The sequence below is a fragment of the Notamacropus eugenii genome, chromosome 5 (assembly GCF_028372415.1).
Source record: "Notamacropus eugenii isolate mMacEug1 chromosome 5, mMacEug1.pri_v2, whole genome shotgun sequence".
Lineage (NCBI taxonomy): Eukaryota > Metazoa > Chordata > Mammalia > Diprotodontia > Macropodidae > Notamacropus > Notamacropus eugenii.
In genome coordinates, this window is record NC_092876.1 from 438,267,763 (window position 1) to 438,291,431 (window position 23,669).

The 23,669-nt window shown below is 37.9% G+C and overlaps 1 protein-coding gene across 4 annotated transcripts in view; it reads left to right on the forward strand.

Annotated features, from left to right (window-relative positions):
* CFAP47 (cilia and flagella associated protein 47) overlaps positions 1–23,669 on the forward strand; it is a 917,896-nt gene that overhangs the window by 44,892 nt on the left and 849,335 nt on the right. For all 4 annotated transcript variants that reach the window (XM_072615195.1, XM_072615192.1, XM_072615194.1 and 1 more), the window contains exons 4-8: positions 7,092–7,230; positions 10,027–10,255; positions 11,706–11,866; positions 21,708–21,835; positions 23,219–23,454. In XM_072615195.1, the coding sequence (XP_072471296.1) occupies positions 7,092–7,230; positions 10,027–10,255; positions 11,706–11,866; positions 21,708–21,835; positions 23,219–23,454 (893 nt within the window). The remainder of the gene's footprint in view (positions 1–7,091; positions 7,231–10,026; positions 10,256–11,705; positions 11,867–21,707; positions 21,836–23,218; positions 23,455–23,669) is intronic.

A 23,669-nucleotide genomic window follows, 5' to 3' on the forward strand; every position in this document is an offset into this window, starting at 1 on the left:
TGTCCCTCTCTGAGGGCATGGGAGCTTTGATCTGCTCCATTTCTAACCTGGACCAGTTTGTTTCTCCTTGGCAATCTGGTGAAGTCCTGGTTCTGGAGGTTCACATAGTATAGGCACCTTATTGGCTTAGCCCCCTGCAGCTTAGAACCCTTGAGCTTAAGAGATCCACTAGCCTGAGCCTCCTCTGGAACAGAGATTAGAGGTGTGTGTGTGTGTGTGTGTGTGTGTGTGTGTGTGTGTGTGTGATCACTTGTTAAAAAGAAGGATAAGTTTAACTTTAATAATTGAGTACTAAATTGTTATATTTCACATGAATTTTGTTACAATTTACTATTGTCTTTATATTTTTGTTACCATTTTGCATTACATACTGTTCTTTTGGTTATTAACTGGATCTACTAATGTTTTTCCTAGTTCTTCAGATATTTATCATTTCTTACAGTATGATAACATTCTATTAGCATAGTTAGTTGAGCTGTGCCTTAGTCATTGGCATATACTTTGTTTCTAGACTACTTTGTCATCTCAGGTAGTGCTGCCATATTTTTGTACATATGGACCTTCCTCCCCTTCCCCTTTTGGCTGTTGTTGCTCTCTTTAGGGTATAAACTCAATTGTGCAATCTCTGTGTCAAAGGGCATATATAGTTTAGTAACTTACCTTGCATAGGCACCAGCCCTGCTTCTATTTTGCATTTGACCTCCTGGCCTTCTTTTTAACATATCCTACTGCAGGGCAGAACACAGAGCAAATCAAAATTTCTCCAAGCACTGATGAAATATATAATCTAATTTCCTTGGAAGTCTGAGCAAAAACCTACCTATAAGTCTCTGAACTCATAGGATACTTAGAATTCTCCAGTGGATCTCTTCTAACCAATAGGGTCATCACATGGAGATCTAGACAAAATCTCTCCCCAAAATAAAAAGACATCATACTTTTGATTTTTTCCCCCAATATCAAATTCAATTGTAGTTACAATTGGACAATTCAGTACAAATTCCCATGATTCAAATTCACATGATAGGGCAAGTAGGCATTGTTCAGAGAAAATAATCTTTGATCAGCCCCAAATAGATTTGGAGTCCCACCCCTCCCAAAGGGATTAAATACCTGAGGTTGATTGGAATAAATTCACTGTAATAAGCTCAGGAGGATGATTGGAATAAGGACCCTCAAAGTCCCTCATTCTTCCCTCTATCCTACAATAAGAATATTTTCTGCATCCAATGGACTATGTCCATTCTTCTACTGTGATAAAGAATTTTTTAATCTCTTATCCACATAAAATGACCTCCAAAGTTGAACACAGATGTCTCAGGATAGACAATATTTACTTAAGGTCAGAGGAGAACAAGTTCAGAAGAGACAACCAAATCCAGGATCAGGTTTGCCCAGGCAGGACACGGGGTGAGTTTGTCATGTACCCACAGATGTGGGTGAGGTGGCCCTTTCCCCTCACTCCTAGTGGGAAGCCTTATGTACCAGAATGGAAGAGATACAAAGAAGAGGGAGTTTTTTTTTTTTAAATCCACTTAGTTATCGGCTCTTTTGACCCAGCAGCTGACGAACAGTTATTTTTTCATTTCAAAGCACAAGAATCTTTTAACTTTGAGTAATATACATAGCCAGAGTTAGGAATAGCCACTTTGCACATGCTCTGTTCAACCTTCATTACAAATATACACTCTATTACCATTTAGTATGAATATTGATACTTTTGTTCTATAAATCAAGAAATAAAATTGGACCGTAGCTTGGTGTTAATACTGTTTTCTCTCCCTTGATGAATAGATCAACATATATATGTTCATGAAAGAAAAATTAGCTCAAAAATAGATTTAATGACTAAATAGGAAATGACTCTCAATTCTTGAATGTAGGAGCTACACTGTATTGCTTTTTTGTAAAGAAACTGCAATGAGTTGATATGTTAGTCATATTAAATCTTATTTCATAATTTTAGAAATAATTTTGAAAGAGTAAAATTTAGAAAGCCCCCTATGCATGCTTTGCCTTAGTAGTTATTCTAAAAAATAATAATTCAAACTTTTTTTTTTACTTTTTTACTCTTTTATTCAATAAAAACAAATGTCCCTAAATTAGGAACAACGCCCTGGCGATTCAACTACCATTAGATTTCACAAGATTTCTATTAACGCATCTAAGTATCTTTTTTTTCATTGTTACATTGCCAGTGTATGTCTATGGTACTGTATTTAGGAGATGAATATTATTACTGAATTCATAATCCTGTGAGGTAACTAATAAAAAGTATTAATAGCCTCATTTTCCATATGATGAGACTTGGAGTGATATCCCTGGAAACTAAAGGATGAAGTGACTTGCTCAAAGATAGTATGCAACAGAGATAGTATGTGGGCTGATTTCAAGACTGCCCCTTTATCAATTATTTCATTTTTAATAATTAATATTTAATAAGTTATGGTCATATTATATGTTTAATAACCTTATGTTCTATGTAATTTGTTTTCTAAGAAATAGACCTACACCAAATGAAGTTAGTATAGCCAGAGTTTGAAGAACATATAGATTGAGGGAAAGTTTTCTTTTCTTTTTTTTTTTTTATTAATTTTTAACATTTATTTTCACACAATTTTGGGTTACAAATTTTCTCCCCTTTTATCCCCTCCCCCCCCCAAACCCGAGCTTTCTAATTGCCCCTGTGACCTATCTGCTGTCTCCTCTATCCTCCCTCCCTGCCCTTGTCTCCGTCTTCTCTTTTGTCCTGTAGGACCAGATAGCTTTCTTGACCCCTTAACCTGTATTTCTTGTTACCCAGTGGTAAGAACATTACATTTGGTCCTAACACTTTGAGTTCTAACCTCCTTAGCTCCCTCCCTCTCTACCCCTTCCCCTTGAAAGACAGGCAATTCAATATAGGCCAAATCTGTTTAGTTTTGCAAATGATTTCCATACTAGTTGTGTTGTATAGGACTAATTATATTTCCCTCCATCCTATCCTGTCCCCCTTTACTTCTATTTTCTTATGGTCCTTTCCCTCCCCATGAGTGTCGACCTCGTATTGCATTCTCCTCCCCATGCCCTTCCCTCCATCCTCCCCCCCACCCTGCTTGTGCCCCTGTCCCCCACTCTTCTGTATTATGAGATAGGTTTTCCTATCAAAATGAGTGTGCATTATATTCTTTCCTTTAGTGGAATGTGATGAGAGTAGACCTCATGTTTTTCTCTTGCCTCCCCTCTTTATCCCACCACTAATAAGTCTTTTGCTTGCCTCTTTTATGAGAGATAATTTGCCCCATATAACTTCTCCCTTTCTCTTCCCAATATTTCTCTCTCACTGCTTGATTTCATTTTTTTTTTAATATATGATCCCATCCTCTTCAATTCACTCTGTGCACTCTGTCTCTATGTATGTGTGCGTGTGTGCATGTGTGTGTGTGTGTACTCTCACCCAGTGCCCAGATACTGAAATGTTTCAAGAGTTATAAATATTGTCTTTCCATGTAGGAATGTAAACAGTTCAGCTCTGGTCTTTTCATCAGGAAAATTTGAAAGTCTTCTATTTCATTGAAAGACCATTTTTTGTCCTGAAGTATTATACTCAGTTTTGCTGGGTAGGTGATTCTTGGCTTCAGTCCTAGTTCCTTTGACTTCTGGAATATCCTATTCCATTCCCTTCTATCTCTCAGTGTAGAGGGTGCCAGATCTTGTGCTATCCTGATTGTATTTCCACAATACTTGAATTGTTTCTTTCTAGCTGCTTGCAATATTTTCTCTTTCACCTGGGAATTCTGGAATTTGGCCACAATGCTCCTAGGAGTTTCTCTTTTTGGATCTCTTTCATGCGGTGTTCTGCGGATTCCTTGAATATTTATTTTGCCTTCTGGTTCTAGAATCTCAGGGCAGTTTTCCTTGATAATTTCATGGAAGATGATGTCTAGGCTCTTCTTTTGATCATGGTTTTCAGTTAGTCCCACAATTTTTACATTGTCTCTCCTGATTCTATTTTCCAGGTCAGTTGTTTTTCCAATAAGATATTTCACATTATCTTCCATTTTTCGAATCTTCTCACTATGTTCTGAGATATCTGTCTTTCTCGAAAAGTCCTTAGCGTCCATCCGTACCATTCCAGTTTTGAAAGATCTATTTTCTTCAGTGAGCTTTTGAATCTCCTTTTCCATTTGGTTAATTCTGCTTTTGAAAGCATTCTTCTCCTCATTGGCCCCTTGCACCTCCCTTGCCAGCTGAGTTAGGCTAGTTCTCAAGGTGCCAATTTCTTCAAGATTTTTTTGGTTCTCCTTTAGCAGGGAGCTGATCTGCTTTTCATGCTTCTCCCTCATCCCTCTCATTTCCCTTCCCAGTCTTTCCTCCACCTCTCTAACTTGATTTTCAAAATTCCTCTTGAGCTCTTCCATGGCCCGAGCCCATTGGGTGGGCTGGGACACAGAATCCTCGATTTCTGTGTCTTTGCCTGATGGCAAGCATTGTTCCTCCCCATCAGAAAGGAAGGGAGGAAGTGTCTTTTCTCCGGTAAAATACCCTTCAATAGTTTTATTTCTTTTCCCTTTTCTTGGCATTTTCTCCAACCAGTGGCCTGACCTCTGAATGTTTTCCTCACACCCACCTCGCCTCCTGGTCCTCCCAGCCAGCGTTTGGGGACTGAGATTCAAATGCTGCTTCCCGCCTTAGGATTTTTGGCGGGGGCAGGGCTGCTATTCAGTGTTAAATTAAGTTCAAGTGGTCAGGGGCAGGGCTGCCTCTCAGGCATAGTTCCCTCTGGGGGTTTATGCACAGACCTTCCACAATGGATCCAGGCTCCTGCCTGTTTGGGGAGCCCCCGTCCGCAGCTGCCTCTCAGCCCCCACCTCCCGGGGGGCCCGAGCCTTGGGGGCACCCCACTCCCCTCTCAACCCGCCAAAGAGACTCTCTCACCCACCCCCGTCAGTCACCTGTTGGTGGGGGGGGCCCGTGCCGCCGCTGAAGATCCCGCCTCCGGAGCCCTCCCAGATCTGTGTCTCTCGGAGCCGTGGCCGCTGCCGCCGCAGGCCCGGGCTGGGCTCCGCGTCTGCAGCGCGACGGACCTTTTGCAAGAGGTTTGCAGGTCCCTCTGTGGGTGGGGGGACCCGCGTGGCCGCTGGAGATCCCGTCCCCGTAGCCCTCTCGGATCTCCTCCCCTCAGTGTCGCGGCCGGCGCCCAGTCCGCGGCGCGAAGTACCCCCCGCGAGAGGTCCGCAGGTCTCTCCAGAGCAGGAATCTCCCTTGCTCCAATGCTCCATGGTCTCTGGGTGCAGAATTCGCCCTGGCTTGGTCCCCTCTAGCCTTTCTGTGGTTTGTGGGTTTGGAGCTATGTGTATGTGCGTCTTTCTACTTCGCCATCTTGGCTCCGCCCTGAAAGTTTTCATTAAACCTGATCTAATAAAAACCTGACATCTAAAATCTATAGGTAATTGAAACAAATTTGTAGAATTATGAGACATTTCCCTATAGAGAAGTAGTCAAAGGATATAAATAGTTTTTGAAAGAAGTTCAAACTATCAACCATCATCTAGGAAAAAATGCTTAAAACTACTATTAATCAAAGAAATGCAAATACCCATCAAATTAGTAAAATTTCTAAAGACTGAAAAAACAATCAATGTTAGAGCGCCTGCTAGAAGGTAGACTAATTTATTGTTGATGGATCTGAGGACTGGCCCAACTGTTCTAGAGAGCAGTTTGGAATTATATGAAAGAGTGACCAAATTCTTCATGCTCCTTGACACAGATATCCCATTTCTGAGTTTTTTCTCCCAAGGAGGTTAATGCCAAGAAAAAAAGACCCATAAGTACAAAAGTATTTATAGCAGTGTTATTTATGATAAAAAAAATAAACTCATCATAAATGTTGTATTCATTTGGGGAATGGTTGGCCAAATTGTGGTATACGAATGTGATGAAAAATATTGTGTTCTAAGGAATGATGAATATGAACAATTCAGAGGAATGTGAGAAGATATATGAATCGTAGGTTACTTGAGGGCAAGGACTATTTTATTTTTGTCTTTGTATTGCCAGTGTCTGGCTTATAATAGAGGTTTAATGAATGTTTGCTGATTCGTTGGTTAGAATGGTACAATTTTGTATTCTTTCAAAAGAGCCAAAAAGAACACACACCTCGCGTTATCAGACCAACATAACGACAATAGTAAGAGACAACAAAATTCGAGTCAAATGTAACAATCCTATATGAATTAAAGCACACATTCTTTCTTTTTCTTAATAATAAATAGGTAGACTACAAAAGTGGAAAGGGACATGCTTTCAGTGGTGATCATACTATTAGGTGTTTTTGCTTACATTTTCTTTGGTAATGTACTTTGTGGGTTATCTATTTTGTTTTTTTGTTGGAAAGAAGCTATTGTGCCCAAACAAAATGCATTAAAAAACCCCAAATTGTCTTGTAATCAAATATAGAAAATATCCTTTGAAATAAAAGAAATTGTCATAACTGACAAACCACACTGAGCTTTTCACAAGTTTTCACAAATCAAAGTTCTTTTTCTAGGTTGTCTATTAAATAGTATTTTAAATATTATTTCAAAGGGAATTTTATATATCTCAAACATAGCAAAAGAAATGCTACTTTATACTGTTGATGATGTTTTTGGGAGAGAATATCTTTGTAAATTCCAGGAACTATTTCACATTTCTGTGACAATAGTCCTAGCAGAGCCACAAAGATGTTGGATCTCTTTGCATATTTATGCCAGTGATAGGATCGCTAAATGATGGAGAAATGGGCATCAACCAGTGATAGGAACACTCTCTCCTAGTCCTTGATTTCCTCCAAGGCTTAGCTCAGATGTCCTCTTCTGTCAGTCGCCTTTCCCATTCCTCCCAGCTGCTAGAGACATCCCCTCTTAGATTACCTTCTCTTTATTCTTTCAGTCTCTTATCTGTGTCTATTTACATGTTGTTTTCCTCATTCAAGCAAAGTTTTTGAGAGCAGGGACTGTTTTTGCCTTTCTTTATATCTCCAGTGCTTAGGATATTGCTGACACATACTGTTTATTTACTGACAGGAATTTATTTCCAAATTTAAATATCTGCTTTTATCTTCCCCTTAGGTTCATTTGACATAGATTATAAAGGGAACTTACCTATTACTATAAATCCAACTAGTGGAATTGTGGACCCTAAATCATCAAAGAATATTAAAATTTTTATATGTACAGATAAGCCCAGAATTGTTAATGAGTTGGCAAAGTGAGTACATTATTATTTCATTAATTATAAAAGTGTTGCTATCATGTTTCACCCTATTGTCTTAGGCTATATATGTTTGCCTAATTTTGGTCATTCCTCTGCCCTACCTGGCCTTTTGGAAGTACACAAATACATCTAGAATTGAGAGACTGTTGTCACAATATGAAGTCCAGGGTTCCCAAGGAGGCATGATCACAGAGGGACTGAAATTCATATTCCTGAGTTACTGTAGCTCAGTGGGAAAAAGGAGGGAAGACTATCACCAAAAATGTAAGGGGAGGGTTGGTAGATGGTACAGCATATAGAGTACTAACAGAGTCAAGAAGACCTGAATTCACATTCTGGCAGAGACATTCACTTGTTTTGTGACTCTGGGCAAACGCTGAATCTCCCTCAACCTCAGTTACCTCATCTGTAAAATGAAGACAGTAATAGTTATCTCGAAGCTAGGTAGTACAGTGGATGGAGAGCTGGGCATGAAGTTAAAAACATTCATTGTCTGTAAATCTGTCCTTAGACACTTACTAGCTGTGAGACCCTGAGCAAGTCACTTACCCTTTTTTGACTCAGTTTCCTGATCTATAAAATGAGCTGGAGAAGGAAATGGCAAACTACTCCAGTGTCTTTGCCAAGAAAATCCCAAAGAAGGCATGAAAAGTCACACATTGAAAATGACTGAACAGTAAAAATAGCCAAGGACCTCACAGGGTTGTTGTGGGGACTGCATGAAATAACTTATGCAAAGAGCTGTGCAAACCTTAAAGTTCTATAGAAAAGCGATTATTGTTATTGTTACTGCATCAGGGACCTTTCAGTATATCCATTAAGTGCACTAGTTTCCATCGAGGATTTTATAGGGAAGACTCCTGAGTGAAGAAGTGTGCTTGCTCTGTGGAAGTGGGTGAAAGACCACTTATTTGTATTTCAGGTTGAAACACTTTTGCTACATAAATTCCCCTTATAGTTGTCCTCTGTGGCTGATGAAGAAAATGGATGATGTCTAGCAATTTAGAGTAGAGTATAAGAAGCTGAAAAAAGTTGTTATGTGCATTGCTGAGGACTATTCTGAACCTTGTCAATATGGTGGACTAGGGAACCCAGTCCCAGGTATGGGTTATTGATTTCCTCAGTGCCATTATCTCTTTTTATGTGTCTGAGACTAAACAGGAACAGTTTGCTTTAACTCTGCTGGAATTCAGTAGAACTTCACTGTCTTTCCTCAGGATTACTTGAATTCTCCTTATTACCTCTATTTGGTGGGTAGGAGGTTGAAAGAGACCACCACACTTTCTGAGGGCATTGATGTCTATCAATATATTAATGATGTAACGTTAACTGAGTCAGATGAGGCTATGGTAGCAGAGACCCTAGACAAAATGGTGGTTCATATAATAGATGAGGGATTGGAAATCAGCCTGAAGAAAATTCAGCATTTAGCCACTTAGTTAAGTTTTGGGGAGCTTACTAGATGGGGAAAACATAATTCCAAATGTGCCTGTAATAATCTACTGACATCCTCCCATGTGAAAAAGTGTACAACTCCTAATTAATTTTGAATAAAATACTATTCTACTCCATCTTCATATTGCACCATCAGTTGGCAATACCTACTTACTCCCTTCAGGGTAATAAAAATTTCACTTAAACCTTCAGACCACCATTTTCCATAAGCAGGAACTTTTATGCCTCAGAGATCAAGGAAGCCAAACCAAAAATTCAAGCCCTAGTCCCAAGGACACCTTTCCTGCTCTCTTAAAGAGAAAGGGGCCACTCCTAAGCACACTTTGCTAAAAATGTTGGTGAACTCTACCCACTGCCTTCTCCTTTATTAAGTACTTTAATATTCCTGAGAAAAATGATTGTGAGGTGGTTAAGTGTCAGACCTTGAACTGAAACCCAGATCTTTTGACTTTAGTCTCTTTTCCCTAAGTGACAGAGTATTAACTTTGGTAGGAAGAGTAACAATTTTGGACGAGGTCAAAGGATGAAAATGGAGCTCAGATCAGGGAGGAAGGAAAATTATTAGATTTGGTCAAGCTTGGTGTGCATACTTAAAATTCCTGCTAATAGGAAAAATATAAGCTGATAGATTGCTTGCGCTCCAGAGTTCTGAGGTTCAATAGAGCTAAAGCCCTTTGGGGGTCTCAGTTAGGTCTGTCACTAGTATGGTAAGCCCCTGGGAGATGTATGGGTGTTTGAAGGTGGCACCAAGCTGCCTAGGATGGGAGCAAACCAGCCTCCCTCAGAAACAGAATAGGTCATACCTTTTGGGCTAATCAGCAGTGAGGGAGAGGAGGGGTTGGCTGCTGCCCTTTGAGCCTGGTCAAGATGGGGAAATTCAATTTCCTAAAAACACAAAGTAAAGATGATTTGTTACTTGATGGAATGACTTTAGGAAGAGATGTTAATTTTGGGAAAAGCGTGGGTACATTCAGAAGTGTGAATTTGTGTTTTGCTCTAGGAACGATGCTCAACAGTAGGAGAGGTGGGAGACCTTTTCTTTTGAACATGAGAGGTTTTCTTGATTGTTCAACAGCCTTGGACTTTTTCTCCCCTAGAGATGAAGAAATATATTTATCATATAACACTCTTCAGAGCGTGCAGACAGGGTTGGCATTCTGTAGTTTATTGAGCACGATTCATTTCACTCTGATTGGTAGATTGTTTTTTAGTTTAATGTCAAAGGCAACCTCATTTTGGTCTGATATTTGGTGCCCAAATGAAATATATTTTGGGTTCTTTCGCTTACAAAAATTAATAAAACATGTTTTCATTTTATTCTTCTATTCTTATTAGAGTGAGTTTGCAGGGTGGTGAAGACACATTTTTAAAGATTGAAGCCTGCGTTGTTCAGCAAATTATTGAACTGTTAGATATATGTGGGGAAAGAAGTTTGAAGTGTATACGGTTTGGAACTATCTTCTTTGGAACATCAAAGATTGAGCAGGCGATTCTGTATAATAACAGTCCTGAACATACGAGTTGGGTGGCAGTGATGGAGCATGAAGCAGTTGGAGAAGAACTGGTAAGTTGGCTGAATGACTTTAAGATAGTTTGAAAGTATTTTTACTAGTCTCAATTAAAATGAGGACAAATCATTTGATTTTTGACATACTTAAGCTATTTATCCTAATTTAGTTTATTTCACTATGCTTGTCTCCTGGGAGCAATTTCTAGAGAAATAGGACTTTAAACAAAATAACATTTGTACAAATGTAGCTCCCCCAACTGCATTCTCCCCTTTCCTCCTCCTCTACTTTTTACTTGCAAGTTGGGGTCTCTTGGGGGAACTGAGTCCCAAGTTCAAAGTACTCTGAGGGTATATACACACATATACATATCAATGTATGTGTATACATATACAATATGTGTATGTGTGCATTGTACAGATGAGCAAAAACTGAGCAATTCTGTTTCCTAATAAACCACAGCTTTTTAGTAATTCCTGTGGGTCAGTTGTCCTAAAATTATTGCTTATAAGCTCTCATTTACTTTCAAAGCAAAGGCAGTTCCTGAAACAGCATAATAAGAAGAACAACTGTAAACAAGTCCCTCAATAAACCTTAGACTCATTCTTCCACAAATATACGCAGCCCATAGTTATCATGTAGGAAGAATGAATTAGTAAATGGTCATAGACAGGTGTCCAAGACAGTGCATGTCTCCAGCACCACTACAATGCATAAGGATATTTTCTCTTCGTTGGTTTCCTGACTGTGCTCCTCCTGTGCATAGGGTTTCTGATGGTGTGTAGGTCTGCTGGGTTCCACAACCTGTTTTGTTCCACAGTTCATCTGTGCTCTGTAGCTGTATTCCCTTCTACCGGACTTGTTCTCTGTACTGACTCCTTAGAAATCGTCTTGCTTTTTAAAGGCAGATATGAATGGCTATCTGTCCTTTAATTGTATCAGATTTGTTTGAAGAACTCCTTGGCTCCTAAAGGACTAGTAAAGTATAAATATTTCTTTATTATGAAGTATAAATACTTGTTCCTTTAAAACTGTGCCATCTTAGTGTTGGTGTTATCTGTCCCTTAAATCCTATAATTTCACCAAGTGAATTGGAGGCAGGTCAAATGATCTAGGGGCTCCTAATTAATCCCCACCCTCACTAGACTAATTGGAGGGTATGTGAGTATGTGTGTGTGTGTGTGTGTATATATATATGTATATGAATATGAATATACATATGTATATGCATGTACATACACAGATGAGCAAAAGTTGAACAATTCTAGTTCTTAATAGACTATAGCTTTTTAGTAATTCTAATTCTCATCTGTTTTCTTGTTGGAAGATTTAGTGTTTTAATTTTATCATGTGCCTCCTTTTTGACCCCAATATTAATCTATAAAAATTTAAGGAAAAGAAATTACCTATAAATTTTCTCATATATTGTGGAGCTGTAGTAATGATTCTATATCATAAAACCTTTTATATTATTTTTTTACTTTTTATTTTGGTTTTACATTGCAGGGTACAAATCTTCAGCAAGGAATAGATGGTACTTTACGTGATTTAAGCTACATAAATAAAATGAGAAATATAGATGTTACCACTTTTATTGCCTGTATTCCCAATGAAGGAACTTTATTACCTTATCAAAAGACAGTAATTACATTTTGCTTTAGTCCAAAGTAAGTATATACAGATACCTTTGCAATGAAAATAATGTTAATTGCATTAAAAATTGTAACACATTCATCAGATTAATTTTAATATTTTGCCTTAAGAGTACTGATATAAAAGCCAAAATGCAGGTTTTTATTGACATGAACTTTTAATTTTGGGTTGAATATTTCTTAGGTTACATTGATTAAAAGTAAAGTTCTATTTATAGCTATATTTTACTAATACACTTAAAATTAATCTAATGTATGATTAGTTTTCAAATGAAATCTCCAAAGTCATGCTATATAAATTCATACTAGTTGTTTTTATTTAGATTTTGCATACTGCTGATAGTTAGTCAGAATACAAGTTGGTCCCCTATGGCAAGAGGTTGGTAAACAAATAAACATCCTAGTTTGCAGGTGAAATTAGAATTTGGAATACTGATCATGGACGAGAGGATACAGCCTACATTTTTTTTTTTTAATTTTTTTATTTTTTTAATGTTTAACAATCACTGCCATACAATTGCGATTTTATCCCTTCCCACCCACCCCCCACTACCTCCCTCCCTCCCCACGACAGCATACAATTCTGTATAGATTCTACATATACTTTCCTATTGAGTATATTTTCACTATAGTCATGCTATGTAGTCAGACTAAGATAAATGAAAGAATCCGTATAACAAATCAGAACATGATACACAAACAGATACACATACACAAACATGATCTGCTACATTATGTGAGTGACTTCCATATTTCTCTCTCTGAGTGTGGAAGGCATTTTGCCTTGAGGTCCACCATTGGGATTTTTTTTTTTTTTTCAGAAGTTCTTGTGTTATTACAAAAATCTAAGTCTACCAGAAAAAACTCTCACACACTGTGGTTGTTGCTGTGCATAAAGTTCTCCTGGTTCTGCTCCTTTTACTCAGCATCAGGTCATATAAGTCCTTCCAGGCCTCTCTGAAGTCTTCTTGTTCATCATTTCTTATGGCACAATAGTACTCCATTACATTCATATACCATAATTTATTCAGCCATTCCCCAATTGATGGACATCCCCTTGACTTCCAGTTTTTGGCAACTACATAGAGTGCTGCTATAAATATTTTTGTACATGTGGGACCCTTTCCCATTTTTATGATCTCTTGGGGATATAGTCGTAGTAGCGATATTGCTGGGTCAAAGGGTATGCACATTTTTGTAGCCCTTTGGGCATAGTTCCAAATTGCTCTCCAGAATGGTTGGATGCGCTCACAGCTCCACCAACAATGAATTAGTGTTCCAACTCTCCCACATCCTCTCCAGCATTTATCATTTTCTTGTTCTGTCATGTTTGCCAATCTTATAGGTGTGATGTGGTACCTCAGAGTTGTTTTAATTTGCATCTCTCTAACCAATAGTGATTTAGAGCATTTTTTCATATGATTATAGATAGCTTTAATTTCTTCCTCTGAAAATTGCCTGTTCATATCCTTTGACCATTTATCAATTGGGGAATGACTTGTATGATTATACATTTGGGTCAGTTCTCTATATATTCTAGAAATGAGGCCTTTATCCCCGAGCTTAGCTGTAAAAATTTTTTCCCAATTTACTACATCCCTCCGGATTTTGGTTGCATTGGGTTTGGTTGTGCAAAAACTTCTCAGTTTAATGTACTCAAAGTTATCCATTTTGCATTTCATAATGCATTCTATCTCTCCTTTAGTAAAGAATTCTTCCCTTCTCCATAGATCTGATAAATACACTATTCCTTGCTTCTCCTGTTTATTCATGGTATCAATCTTTATACCTAAATCATGTACCCATTTGGACTTTATTCTTGTGTACGGTGTCAGGTATGGGTCTATGCCTAATTTCCGCCACACTGTTATCCAGTTTTCCCAGCAATTTTTGTCAAACAATGAGTTCTTATCCCAGAAGCTGGGGTCCTTGGGTTTATCAAACAGAAGGTTGCTATATTCCTTGCCTACTGCATCTTGAGTGCCAAGTCTATTCCACTTGTCTACCTCTCTGTTTCTTAGCCAATACCAAGTGGTTTTGATAATTGCTGCTTTATAGTACAGTTTAAGGTCTGGTAGCGCTAGGCCACCTTCCCAAGCATTTCTTTTCATTAGTCCCTTTGATATTCCGGACCTTTTGTTTTTCCAAATGAATTTTGATATTATTTTATCCAGCTCTAGAAAGTAATTGTCTGATAGTTTAATTGGTATGGCACTAAATAAGTATATTAATTTGGGTAGAATTGTCATTTTTATTATATTAGCATGGCCTACCCATGAGCAACTAATGTTTTTCCACTTACTTAAATCTGACTTTATTTGTGCGAAAAGTGTCTTGTAATTGTGTTCATATAGTCCCTGGGTTTGTTTTGGCAGGTAGACTCCTAAGTATTTTATACTGTCTACCCTAACTTTAAATGGGATTTCTCTTTCTATCTCTTGCTGTTGAACTTTGTTGCTAATATATAGGAATGCAGAGGATTTGTGTGGGTTTATTTTGTACCCTGCAACTTTGCCAAAGTTGTTTATTAATTCAAGTAATTTTTTACTTGAATCTCTGGGATTCTCTAGGTAAATCATCATATCATCTGCAAAGAGTGATAACTTAGTTTCTTCTTTGGCTATTCTAATTCCTTGAATATCTTTATCTTGTCTAATTGCTACAGCTAACATTTCTAGTACCATATTGAATAATAGTGGTGATAATGGACAACCTTGTTTCACCCCTGATCTTATTGGGAATGCATCTAGCTTATCCCCATTGCATATAATGCTTGCTGAAGGTTTTAGATAGATACTGCTTATTATTTTATGGAAAGTTCCCTTTATTCCTACGTTCTCCAATGTTTTTAGTAGGAATGGATGTTGTATTTTGTCAAAAGCTTTTTCTGCATCTATTGAGATAATCATGTGGTTTTTGTTAGCTTTGTTGTTGATGTGATCGATAATGCTAATAGTTTTCCTAATATTGAACCAGCCCTGTAGTCCTGGTATGAATCCTACCTGATCATAATGTATTAATCTCGTGATAAGATGCTGTATTTGTTTTGCTAAAATCTTATTTAAAATTTTTGCATCTATATTCATTAGGGAAATTGGTCTATAATTTTCTTTCTCTGTTTTGTCTCTTCCTGGTTTGGGTATCAAAACCATATTTGTATCATAGAAAGAATTTGGGAGGACTCCTTCTTCCCCAATTTTCAAGAATAGTGTATGTAGTATTGGAATTAACTGTTCTTTAAATGTTTGATAGAATTCACTTGTGAATCCATCTGGCCCTGGAGATTTTTTCCTAGGGAGTTCATTGATGGCTTGTTCAATTTCTTTTTCTGAGATGGGGTTGTTTAAGTATTCAACTTCCTCTTCTGTTAATCTGGGCAATTTGTATTTTTTAAAATATTCATCCATCTCGTTTAGATTGTCGAATTTGTGGGCATAAAGTTGGGCAAAGTAGTTTCTAATTATTGTTTTAATTTCCTCCTCATTGGAGGTGAGTTCACCCCTTTCATTTTTAATGTTAGTAATTTGGTTTTCTTCTTTCTTTTTTTTGATCAGATTAACCAAAGGTTTATCAATTTTATTAGTTTTTTCATAAAACCAACTATTGGTTTTATTTATTAATTCAATAGTTTTCTTAATTTCAATTTTATTAATCTCTCCTTTGGTTTTCAGTATTTCTAATTTGGTATTTACTTGGGGATTTTCAATTTGTTCTTTTTCTAGCTTTTTCAACTGCAAGCCTAAGTCATTGATCTCTTCTTTCTCTATTTTATTTATGTAAGCATTCAGAGATATAAAACTTCCCCTAATAACTGCTTTTGCAGTGTCCCATAAGTTTTGGTACGTTGTCTCACTATTGTCATTCTCTTGAATGAAGTTGTTGATTGTTTCTATGATTTCTTCTTTAACCCAATCCTTCTTTAGAATTAGATTATTTAGTTTCCAATTGATTTTTGGTTTCTCTTTCCATGGCCTTTTATTACATGTAATTTTTAATGCATTATGATCTGAAAAGGATGCATTGATTATCTCTACCTTTCTGCACTGGATTGTGAGATTTTTATGTCCTAGTACATGGTCAATTTTTGTGAATGTTCCATGTACCGCTGAGAAAAAGGTATATTCCTTTCTATTCCCATTTAATTTTCTCCAAAGATCTATCATATCTACCTTATCCAGAGTTTTATTTACCTCCTTAACCTCTTTCTTGTTTATTTTAAGGTTGGATTTATCTAGTTTAGAGAGGGGGAGGTTGAGGTCCCCCACTAGTATAGTTTTGCTATCAATTTCTTCCTTCAACTCCCCCAACCTCTCCTCTAAGAATCTGGATGCTATACCACTTGGAGCATACATGTTTAGTAATGATATTGCTTCATTGTCTATGGTGCCTTTTAGTAGGATATAGTTTCCATCCTTATCCCTTTTGATTAGATCTATTTCTGCTTTTGCTTTGTCTGAGATTAGGATTGCTACTCCTGCCTTTCTTACATGAGCTGAAGCACAATATATTCAGCTCCATCCTTTGACCTTTATCCTATGTGTATCCCCCCGTTTCAAATGTGTTTCTTGTAAGCAGCATATTGTTGGATTATGGCTTTTAATCCATTCTGCTATCCGTCTCCGTTTTATGGGAGAGTTCATCCCATTCACATTCACAGTTATGATTACAATCTGTGTATTTCCCTCCACCCTCTTTCCCACCATTTGTGCTTTTAACTCTCCCGTCTCCCTTCCCCTCCTCAATAATATTCACTTTTCTCCCCCTCCTCCTGCAGCCTTCCCCTCCTTCTTTTAGCCCCCCTCCCTTTTAGTCCCCTTTACTCTTATTGCTTCTTTCCTCCCTTTTAGCCACCCTCCCCTTTCTTCCCCCTTCCCCTCCTACTACCTATAGAGCTAGTTAGGATTATCTGCTTAAGGTTATTGTTCCCTCCTTTGAACAAATCAGATGAGAGTACCTCTCAAACAATGCTCATCTCCCTCCCCTCCTTCCCTCTACTATAGTTTTGTACTTCTTCCTGTGATATAATTTGCCATTTTCTGCTTCCCCCTTTCCACACGTCCTATTACATTCCCTTCTCATACTTAAATCATATTTTTGACATGACATCATTTACTTTATGCCCGTTCCCTCTACATATATCCCTTTTATCATAATAGCTGCACAGTTCTCAAGATTAACAGGTATCATCTTCCCTTACAGGGAGGTAAACAGATTGCCCTAATTGAGTTGCACGTTTTTGTTTTTGTTTTTTCCCCTCTGTTTACCTTTTTATGATTCTCTGGAGACCTGCATTTGAAGATCAAATTGTCTATTGAGTTCTGGTGTTTTGGTCAGGAAGCTCTGGAAATCCCTTATTTCGTTGAATGACTTTCTCCTTGCCTGAAATGTTATGCTGAACTTTGCTGGGTAGTTGATCCTCGGTTGGAGTCCCAACTCCTTTGCCTTACGGAATATTGGGTTCCAATTCTTTCGATCTTTTAATGTAGAAGCTGCAAGGTCCTGTGTGATCCTGACTGTGTGACCTTGATATTTAAATTGTTTCTTTCTGGCTGCTTGTAGTATTTTCTCCTTCACTTGATAGCTCTGGAATTTGGCAACTATATTTCTTGGGGTTTTGAGTTTGGGATCCCTTTCCGGTGGGGAACGGTGGATTCTTTCGATGACTATTTTGCCCTCTGAGTCTAGTACTTCTGGGCAGTTTTCCTGGATGATTTCCTGGAAGATATTGTCCAGACTCTTTTCTTCATCATGGGTTTCTGGCAGGCCAATAATTCTTAGATTTTCTCTCCTGGATCTATTTTCCAGGTCAGTTGTTTTTCCAATTAAATATTTTAGATTTTCTTCTATCTTTTCATTCTTTAGATTTTGTTTGACTGATTCTTGTTGCCTCATTGAGTCATTAGTTTCTACTTGCCCAATTCTAATCTTGATCGTATTGTTTTCTTCAGTTAGCTTTCGCATCTCCTTTTCCATCTGGCCAATTTTTCCCTTTAAGGAGCTATTTTCTCCATTTAATTTTTGTACTTCTTTTTCCATTCGACCAATTTTCCCAGTTAGGTTTTGGGTTTCCTTTTCCATCTGATCAATTTTCCCTATTAGGTTTTGAGTTTCCTTTTCCGTTTGATTAACTCTTCCTTTTAGGGAATTATTCTCTCCAGTTAATTTTTGAACTTCCTTTTCCATTTCTTCAATTTTCTTTTTCAGATTGATGTTCTCATCAGTGAATTCTTTTTTTATGGTTTTAAAATCATTGGCCAGTTTTTCTTTTATATCCTTCTTCAGACGTTCCAGGTAATCTAGTTGTGCTTGCGAGAAATTCATAGTCCCATCTGAGGTTTCAGATGGAAGTACGGTCTCAGCTCTGACCTCTTTGGTGTTTGTGTTTTGGTCCTTATCCCCATAGAAAGATTCTATGGTTTTTTCACTTTTCGTCTGCTTTTTCCGATTCATGATGTTCGCTGAGTGTTGTAGCTTTTGGTTCTTTCAGTCAGAAGGTACAGATCTTTTAAGTTGAGTTGATGTTTGTCTAGGCTAAAAGCAGGCTTTTTTGTTGTTGTTGTTGTTGTTGTTGTTGTTTCCCAGATCAACCCTGGGGTTAGCTTGATAGGTGTGTGGGAGGTGTGGTCTGGTCTCAGGCTATCTCCTCAGCTGGCCTGAGGCAAAGGCAAGGTCCGGGGGGATGGTGATCCCAGCTTCCCTATTGTCTTCCCTTTTCCCCTGGAGGGCTGGGGCACGCCTAGAGGCTAATGCGTGTTCCCGCCCCTCCTGGGGCTCATCTCCCGGGCTGAGGCTTGCTTGGGTCTCAGTGCGAATTTTCTCTGCCCTGGGTCGTCTGTCCCTCCAGATAGCCTCCACCACGGTAGGAAGAATCCCCCTTTGCCACTTTTCCAGCCTCTGGTGTTATGAGACCACCCGCCCCCTTCTGCTGTTCCCACCGATCCAGGATTAATCTGGGGAAGAATTTTATGGTTCCCTCACGGTCATCGGGGGGGAGGGGAGAGCACTTACTGATCACTCCGGCATCCCAGCTCCTGGATGTTCAAGTAGTGACCCACTGAAGTCCCGTCTTTAGGCTGAAGATTTCAAAGGCTGTTGCCCTGATATCGTTGGCTCGGCCTGGCTTATCTCCTGCTCCGCTGGTCTCGCCCGCCACTCTTGGGCCCCTCGGGTCGCCTCCGCCCTGCCGTGCCGACCGCGCTGCGCTGTGCGCGCCAGGGTCTTACCCCCGCGGAACAGATCCCTCCCGTGGACCTTCCAGTCCAGCCTGGGCTCCGAATCTGTCAAAGTCCGTCTCCCACTGGATTCTACACCTCCAAAGTCTGGTCAGACTCTACCCCCAGATATATCCAGAGGAGTTTTTCCAGGAGCTTAGGTGAGTCGTTGCTTTCACTCCGCCATCTTGGCTCTGCCCCCAGCCTACATTTTAAATACTGAACTGGGTCAGATGATGATAATAGAGTAAATGATCATAGGTTTTTACCACCTCTACCTCACCCCTGCCTAAATAGAGAGAGCTGCTGGATTCTCTTTGGTAGAGAGCTTTATAGGGACAAGGTACCAGGTGAAAAAATACTACAGATTAAGGGCAGACTTATGCATAAAACATACATTCCTTAGCCTGATATATAAAAGGTTTTCCATAATGTGGCTCCAACTTACCTTTCCAGTCTTTTTGCCCATTACTCCCTTTCATGAGTGCTAAGTTCCAGCTGGTCTATTGTCTACTAGTTGTTCTCCAAACAGCATTCCTTATCCTGCCATTATGCATTAGTACAAACCATTCTTTTTGTCTGGAATGAACTCCTTCCTTGTCTTGGCTTTTTTAAATTGGCATCTTCCTTCAAAGCCCAACTCAGAAGTGCCTTATCTTTTGTGAAATGTTGTCTCATCCTGCTCTTTTCCTCCTCACATTTTCTACAACACTTGGATCTCTGCCTTCCACCTTCACTTCCCAACTTGTTACACATCTCCATATGTGTTGTATTTCCTGACTTGCTGTCACACTCTTAAGCACCCTGAAGTCAAGTTATCTTTTGTTTTTGCCTTTGTATCTCTGTGCCTTATTAGAGTACCTTGAGTATTAAATGTTTATTTTGGTTAGTTTGGTAGGATGACTAGAAAATGTTGAATTGAATTCAAGTGAAGCATTTGTTTGGAGTCTATTTACCCACTAGTTGAAATGTACTGACTTTCAGAATTTATAGTAAAAGAGAATTAAGAAAATTCTTTGTATTCATTTAATTTGTTCATTTAGAAAAATGTCCTAATTAGGGATGCTATGTTGCCTTGGTTACAAGTCCTTGCTTGAATTCTTTGAAGAGTGAGTTGCAGAATTTTTCTGTTGCCCTGAACACTTATAGATTTTTAACCAAAAGTTCATCTGGTCCTTTGACCAATGAAAATGCCTTTTGAAGACCTTAGAATATGTCATTCAATAAACAACCTTGTAGTTTCATTGTAATAAGAGTATAAAAATCACATTTTTTTCAATGAATATTACACACTTCTATACATTGTACAGCATTATACAATACTGCAACGTATTACATATTTACCGAGTCATTAGGACAGATAGCCACAGAGGAATCACAATTTATTGGCTGAGTTTAAGTCCCCAGAAAGATATTGTTGAAACAATACTTTTTGATTTTTAAAGGTTCATCTAACTTTTAAAATTTGTCCCAGGATTTTTATTTTTTGTTACATTTTGAATTCCAAGCTGTCTTCTGTCCTCCCTCCCAATCCTGTATTAGACAAGGCCAATATTTGACACAAACATATATGGAAAACCACACAATAAATACATTCATATATCAGTTCTTTCTCTGAAGATAGATAGCATTTTCCTTCATAGTATTTTGTAGTTGATTTGAATATTCATATTACTCAGAATAGCTTTGAACAATATCGCATCATTTTTCATGCAAGTCTTCATGTTTTTGTAAACTTAATCTGCTCATTTCTCCTAGCACAATAATATTCCATCACAATTATATACAACAACTTATTCTTCAATTTCCAGTTCTTTGCCACCATAAAGAGAACTGCTACAAATGTTTTAGAACATTTGGAACATTTCCTTTTTCTCTGTTCAGGTTGGGAGACAGACCTAATAGTGCTATTGTTAGATCAAAGGGTATACATACTATTATAACTCTAAAGGCATAACTCTAGATCATTCTCCAAAATGGTTAGATCAGTTCACAGTTCTACCAAAAGTATATTAGTGTCCCAATTTTTCCATATCCTTTCCAAAATTTGTCATTTCCCCCATCTATCATTTTAGCCAATCTAAGATGGTATCTTAAAGTCCTTTCAATTTGCATTTCTCTAATCAATGATTTAGAGTATTTTTTCATATGGCTCTGTGTGTGTGTGTGTGTGTGTGTGTGTGTGTGTGTGTGTGTGTGTAAAGCTTTGATTTATTTTTCAAAAAACTTCCTGTTCATATCTTTTCACCATTTGTCACTTGGGGAATGACTTTATTCTTATAAATTTAACAAATTTCCCTATATATTTGAGATATGAGGCCTTTATCCAAAAAACTATCTATAAAAATTTCCCCCCAATTTTCTGCTTTCCTTCTGCTCTTCACTGAATTGGTTTTATTTGTATAAAATAATTCAATGTAATCAAAATTATCCAACTTACATCTTACATTGCTCTCTATCTTTTGTGTATTCATATATTCATTCTTTCCTTATCCATAAATGTAATAAGTAATTGTTCTTACCCTAGGATTTTAACTGAGAAATATTAAATAGAGTTGGAGTTTTGATGAAATGCCTTAAAAAATTGATTTAAGATTTTTCTCTGTACCCTAACTGAAACACATCTCTGACTGTCAATTTTGTAGACTGTATGATAATGGTAAGAAGCATGCTGACTTGTCTCACAGACAAGACTACGCTCTATTTTTGAGATTTGAGGCAATAGAGAGTAAAGATACTTTTTTGAAAGCTGAAGAAGAAAAAGCTACTGAAAGTAAGTATAAAAGTCTGCACACATCAAAAAATACAATGAAGATCTGCGTTCAGTGAGAAATGCTAAAATATTAATAGAACCACCTAAAATAAAGTGTATCTTGTATGAAGGAAAAAAGTTAATTTAAAAATATTTTTTTATATCCTTTGATGATGGGGTAATTTAATTCTTGATGGTAGATTGCCAAGTTAAAAATAAGCTACACATTTAGTATCATGGTGATTAGGGGATTAGGAAACTTGCATTATAATAATAACAGTACTAAGGCAAATTTGTGCAGTGCTCTAAGATATATTATGAGCTTTCTGCACAAAATTTCTATAAGAGGTAATATGAGTGATGTTATTCCTATATTTCAAATGAGGAAATTGAGACTAAGAAAGGAAGAGTGACATGCTCAGGGAATCCTAAGTAGTAAAGGATTCAAATTCAAGTCTTTTCTGGGTTCCAAGTCCAGGGTTCTTTCCAACATGCCACACAGATTCTTTCACTCTGCTACAGTTTTCCATTACAAATTGGCAATCTATTCTGTCATTATTTGACTGTCAAGATTGTCTATATATATACACAGAATTAGAGTTGCCAAGACAAAAATAGAGCTGCAAGGCATGTGAGACATGAACCTATCAGAAGGCTTTGGTGGGAAAATTCACACTATAAACTACATTATGGGAACCTGTACTTATAGTGCTATTGACATGATAAAATGTGAGTAGAAATTGGACACAGATAGTTGGGATGGAAATCCATCCAAGCAGGAGAAGTTTGGAAGATACTACTAGTCTGGAGAGAGAAGGAATAAAGTCTAGGACAGGGGCGAGGAACCTGCAGCAGGTTCACCAATCCTGGTCTAGGAAGGTCAAATTAAACAGATAGGTATCATATATATTTGGGGGGAGGGAAGGATATGGATTCCAGGAGGATAAAGTCAAAGAGAATAGCAAAAGTGAACCTTGACTGTAAGATAGAAACTATCCCTTTCTATTTTGTCCAGGACCTCTTGAGTGTGGTTGGCCCTAGGTTCACAAATGATGACTGTAACAAGAAGTCAGAGGCCTGTGCATAAATCCTGGACCTCATCAAGAGGAAGACAGAAATACTAGTCTTATCTCACAATGAGTTTCACTTAGAGAAGCAATACCTAGTCATTCTAAGTCTGGAAGGTTTATATCTTCTCTGATGGCAACAGCTAAGAAATGGGAACTCCCTTATAGGTACCATTTGTGTTAACCTACACACAGATGTCCAGTCTATCCCAGTATAACAGCTACAGTGATGTCTTGACATTTCATAGTATCTCATGTTAATGGAGCAAAGCTTTTAAATGTCATCTGAGTTTCCAAACTATTTTTAAATGCTCAGGGATTTTGTTGTCTTTTACAGGTCATCATTTCTCCAAAGTGGAGTTAGCACTGACAGGTTCAGGACTCCCTGTCTTATTAAATTTTGTACCAGGAAAAGTCCTGAATTTCACACCTTGTTGTATGGGTGAACGTTCAGAGATTGTGTGCAGTATACAAAATCATTCCAAGATACTTCCTGTAGCATTCAGCTTCCACAAAGTGGCTCATTTTAAAATTATTCCAGAGAAAGGCAAGATAGATGAAGAAAGTACTCAGGTAATGCAACTGACCTTTCCTTTCAGATTTCTTTTAAAACATATGTATATCTGAAAAATTCTGCTTATCATGTAAAAAAAATAATTGGCCTCCCTCATTTCTTATTTTGCTCTCACTCATCTTAGAAATATGTAGCCTTTTTTTCTCCCTAGTGCTCATCTTTCAGTGAAATAAATAAATATATTTTGAATAACACTACACTCCAGGCACTCTGC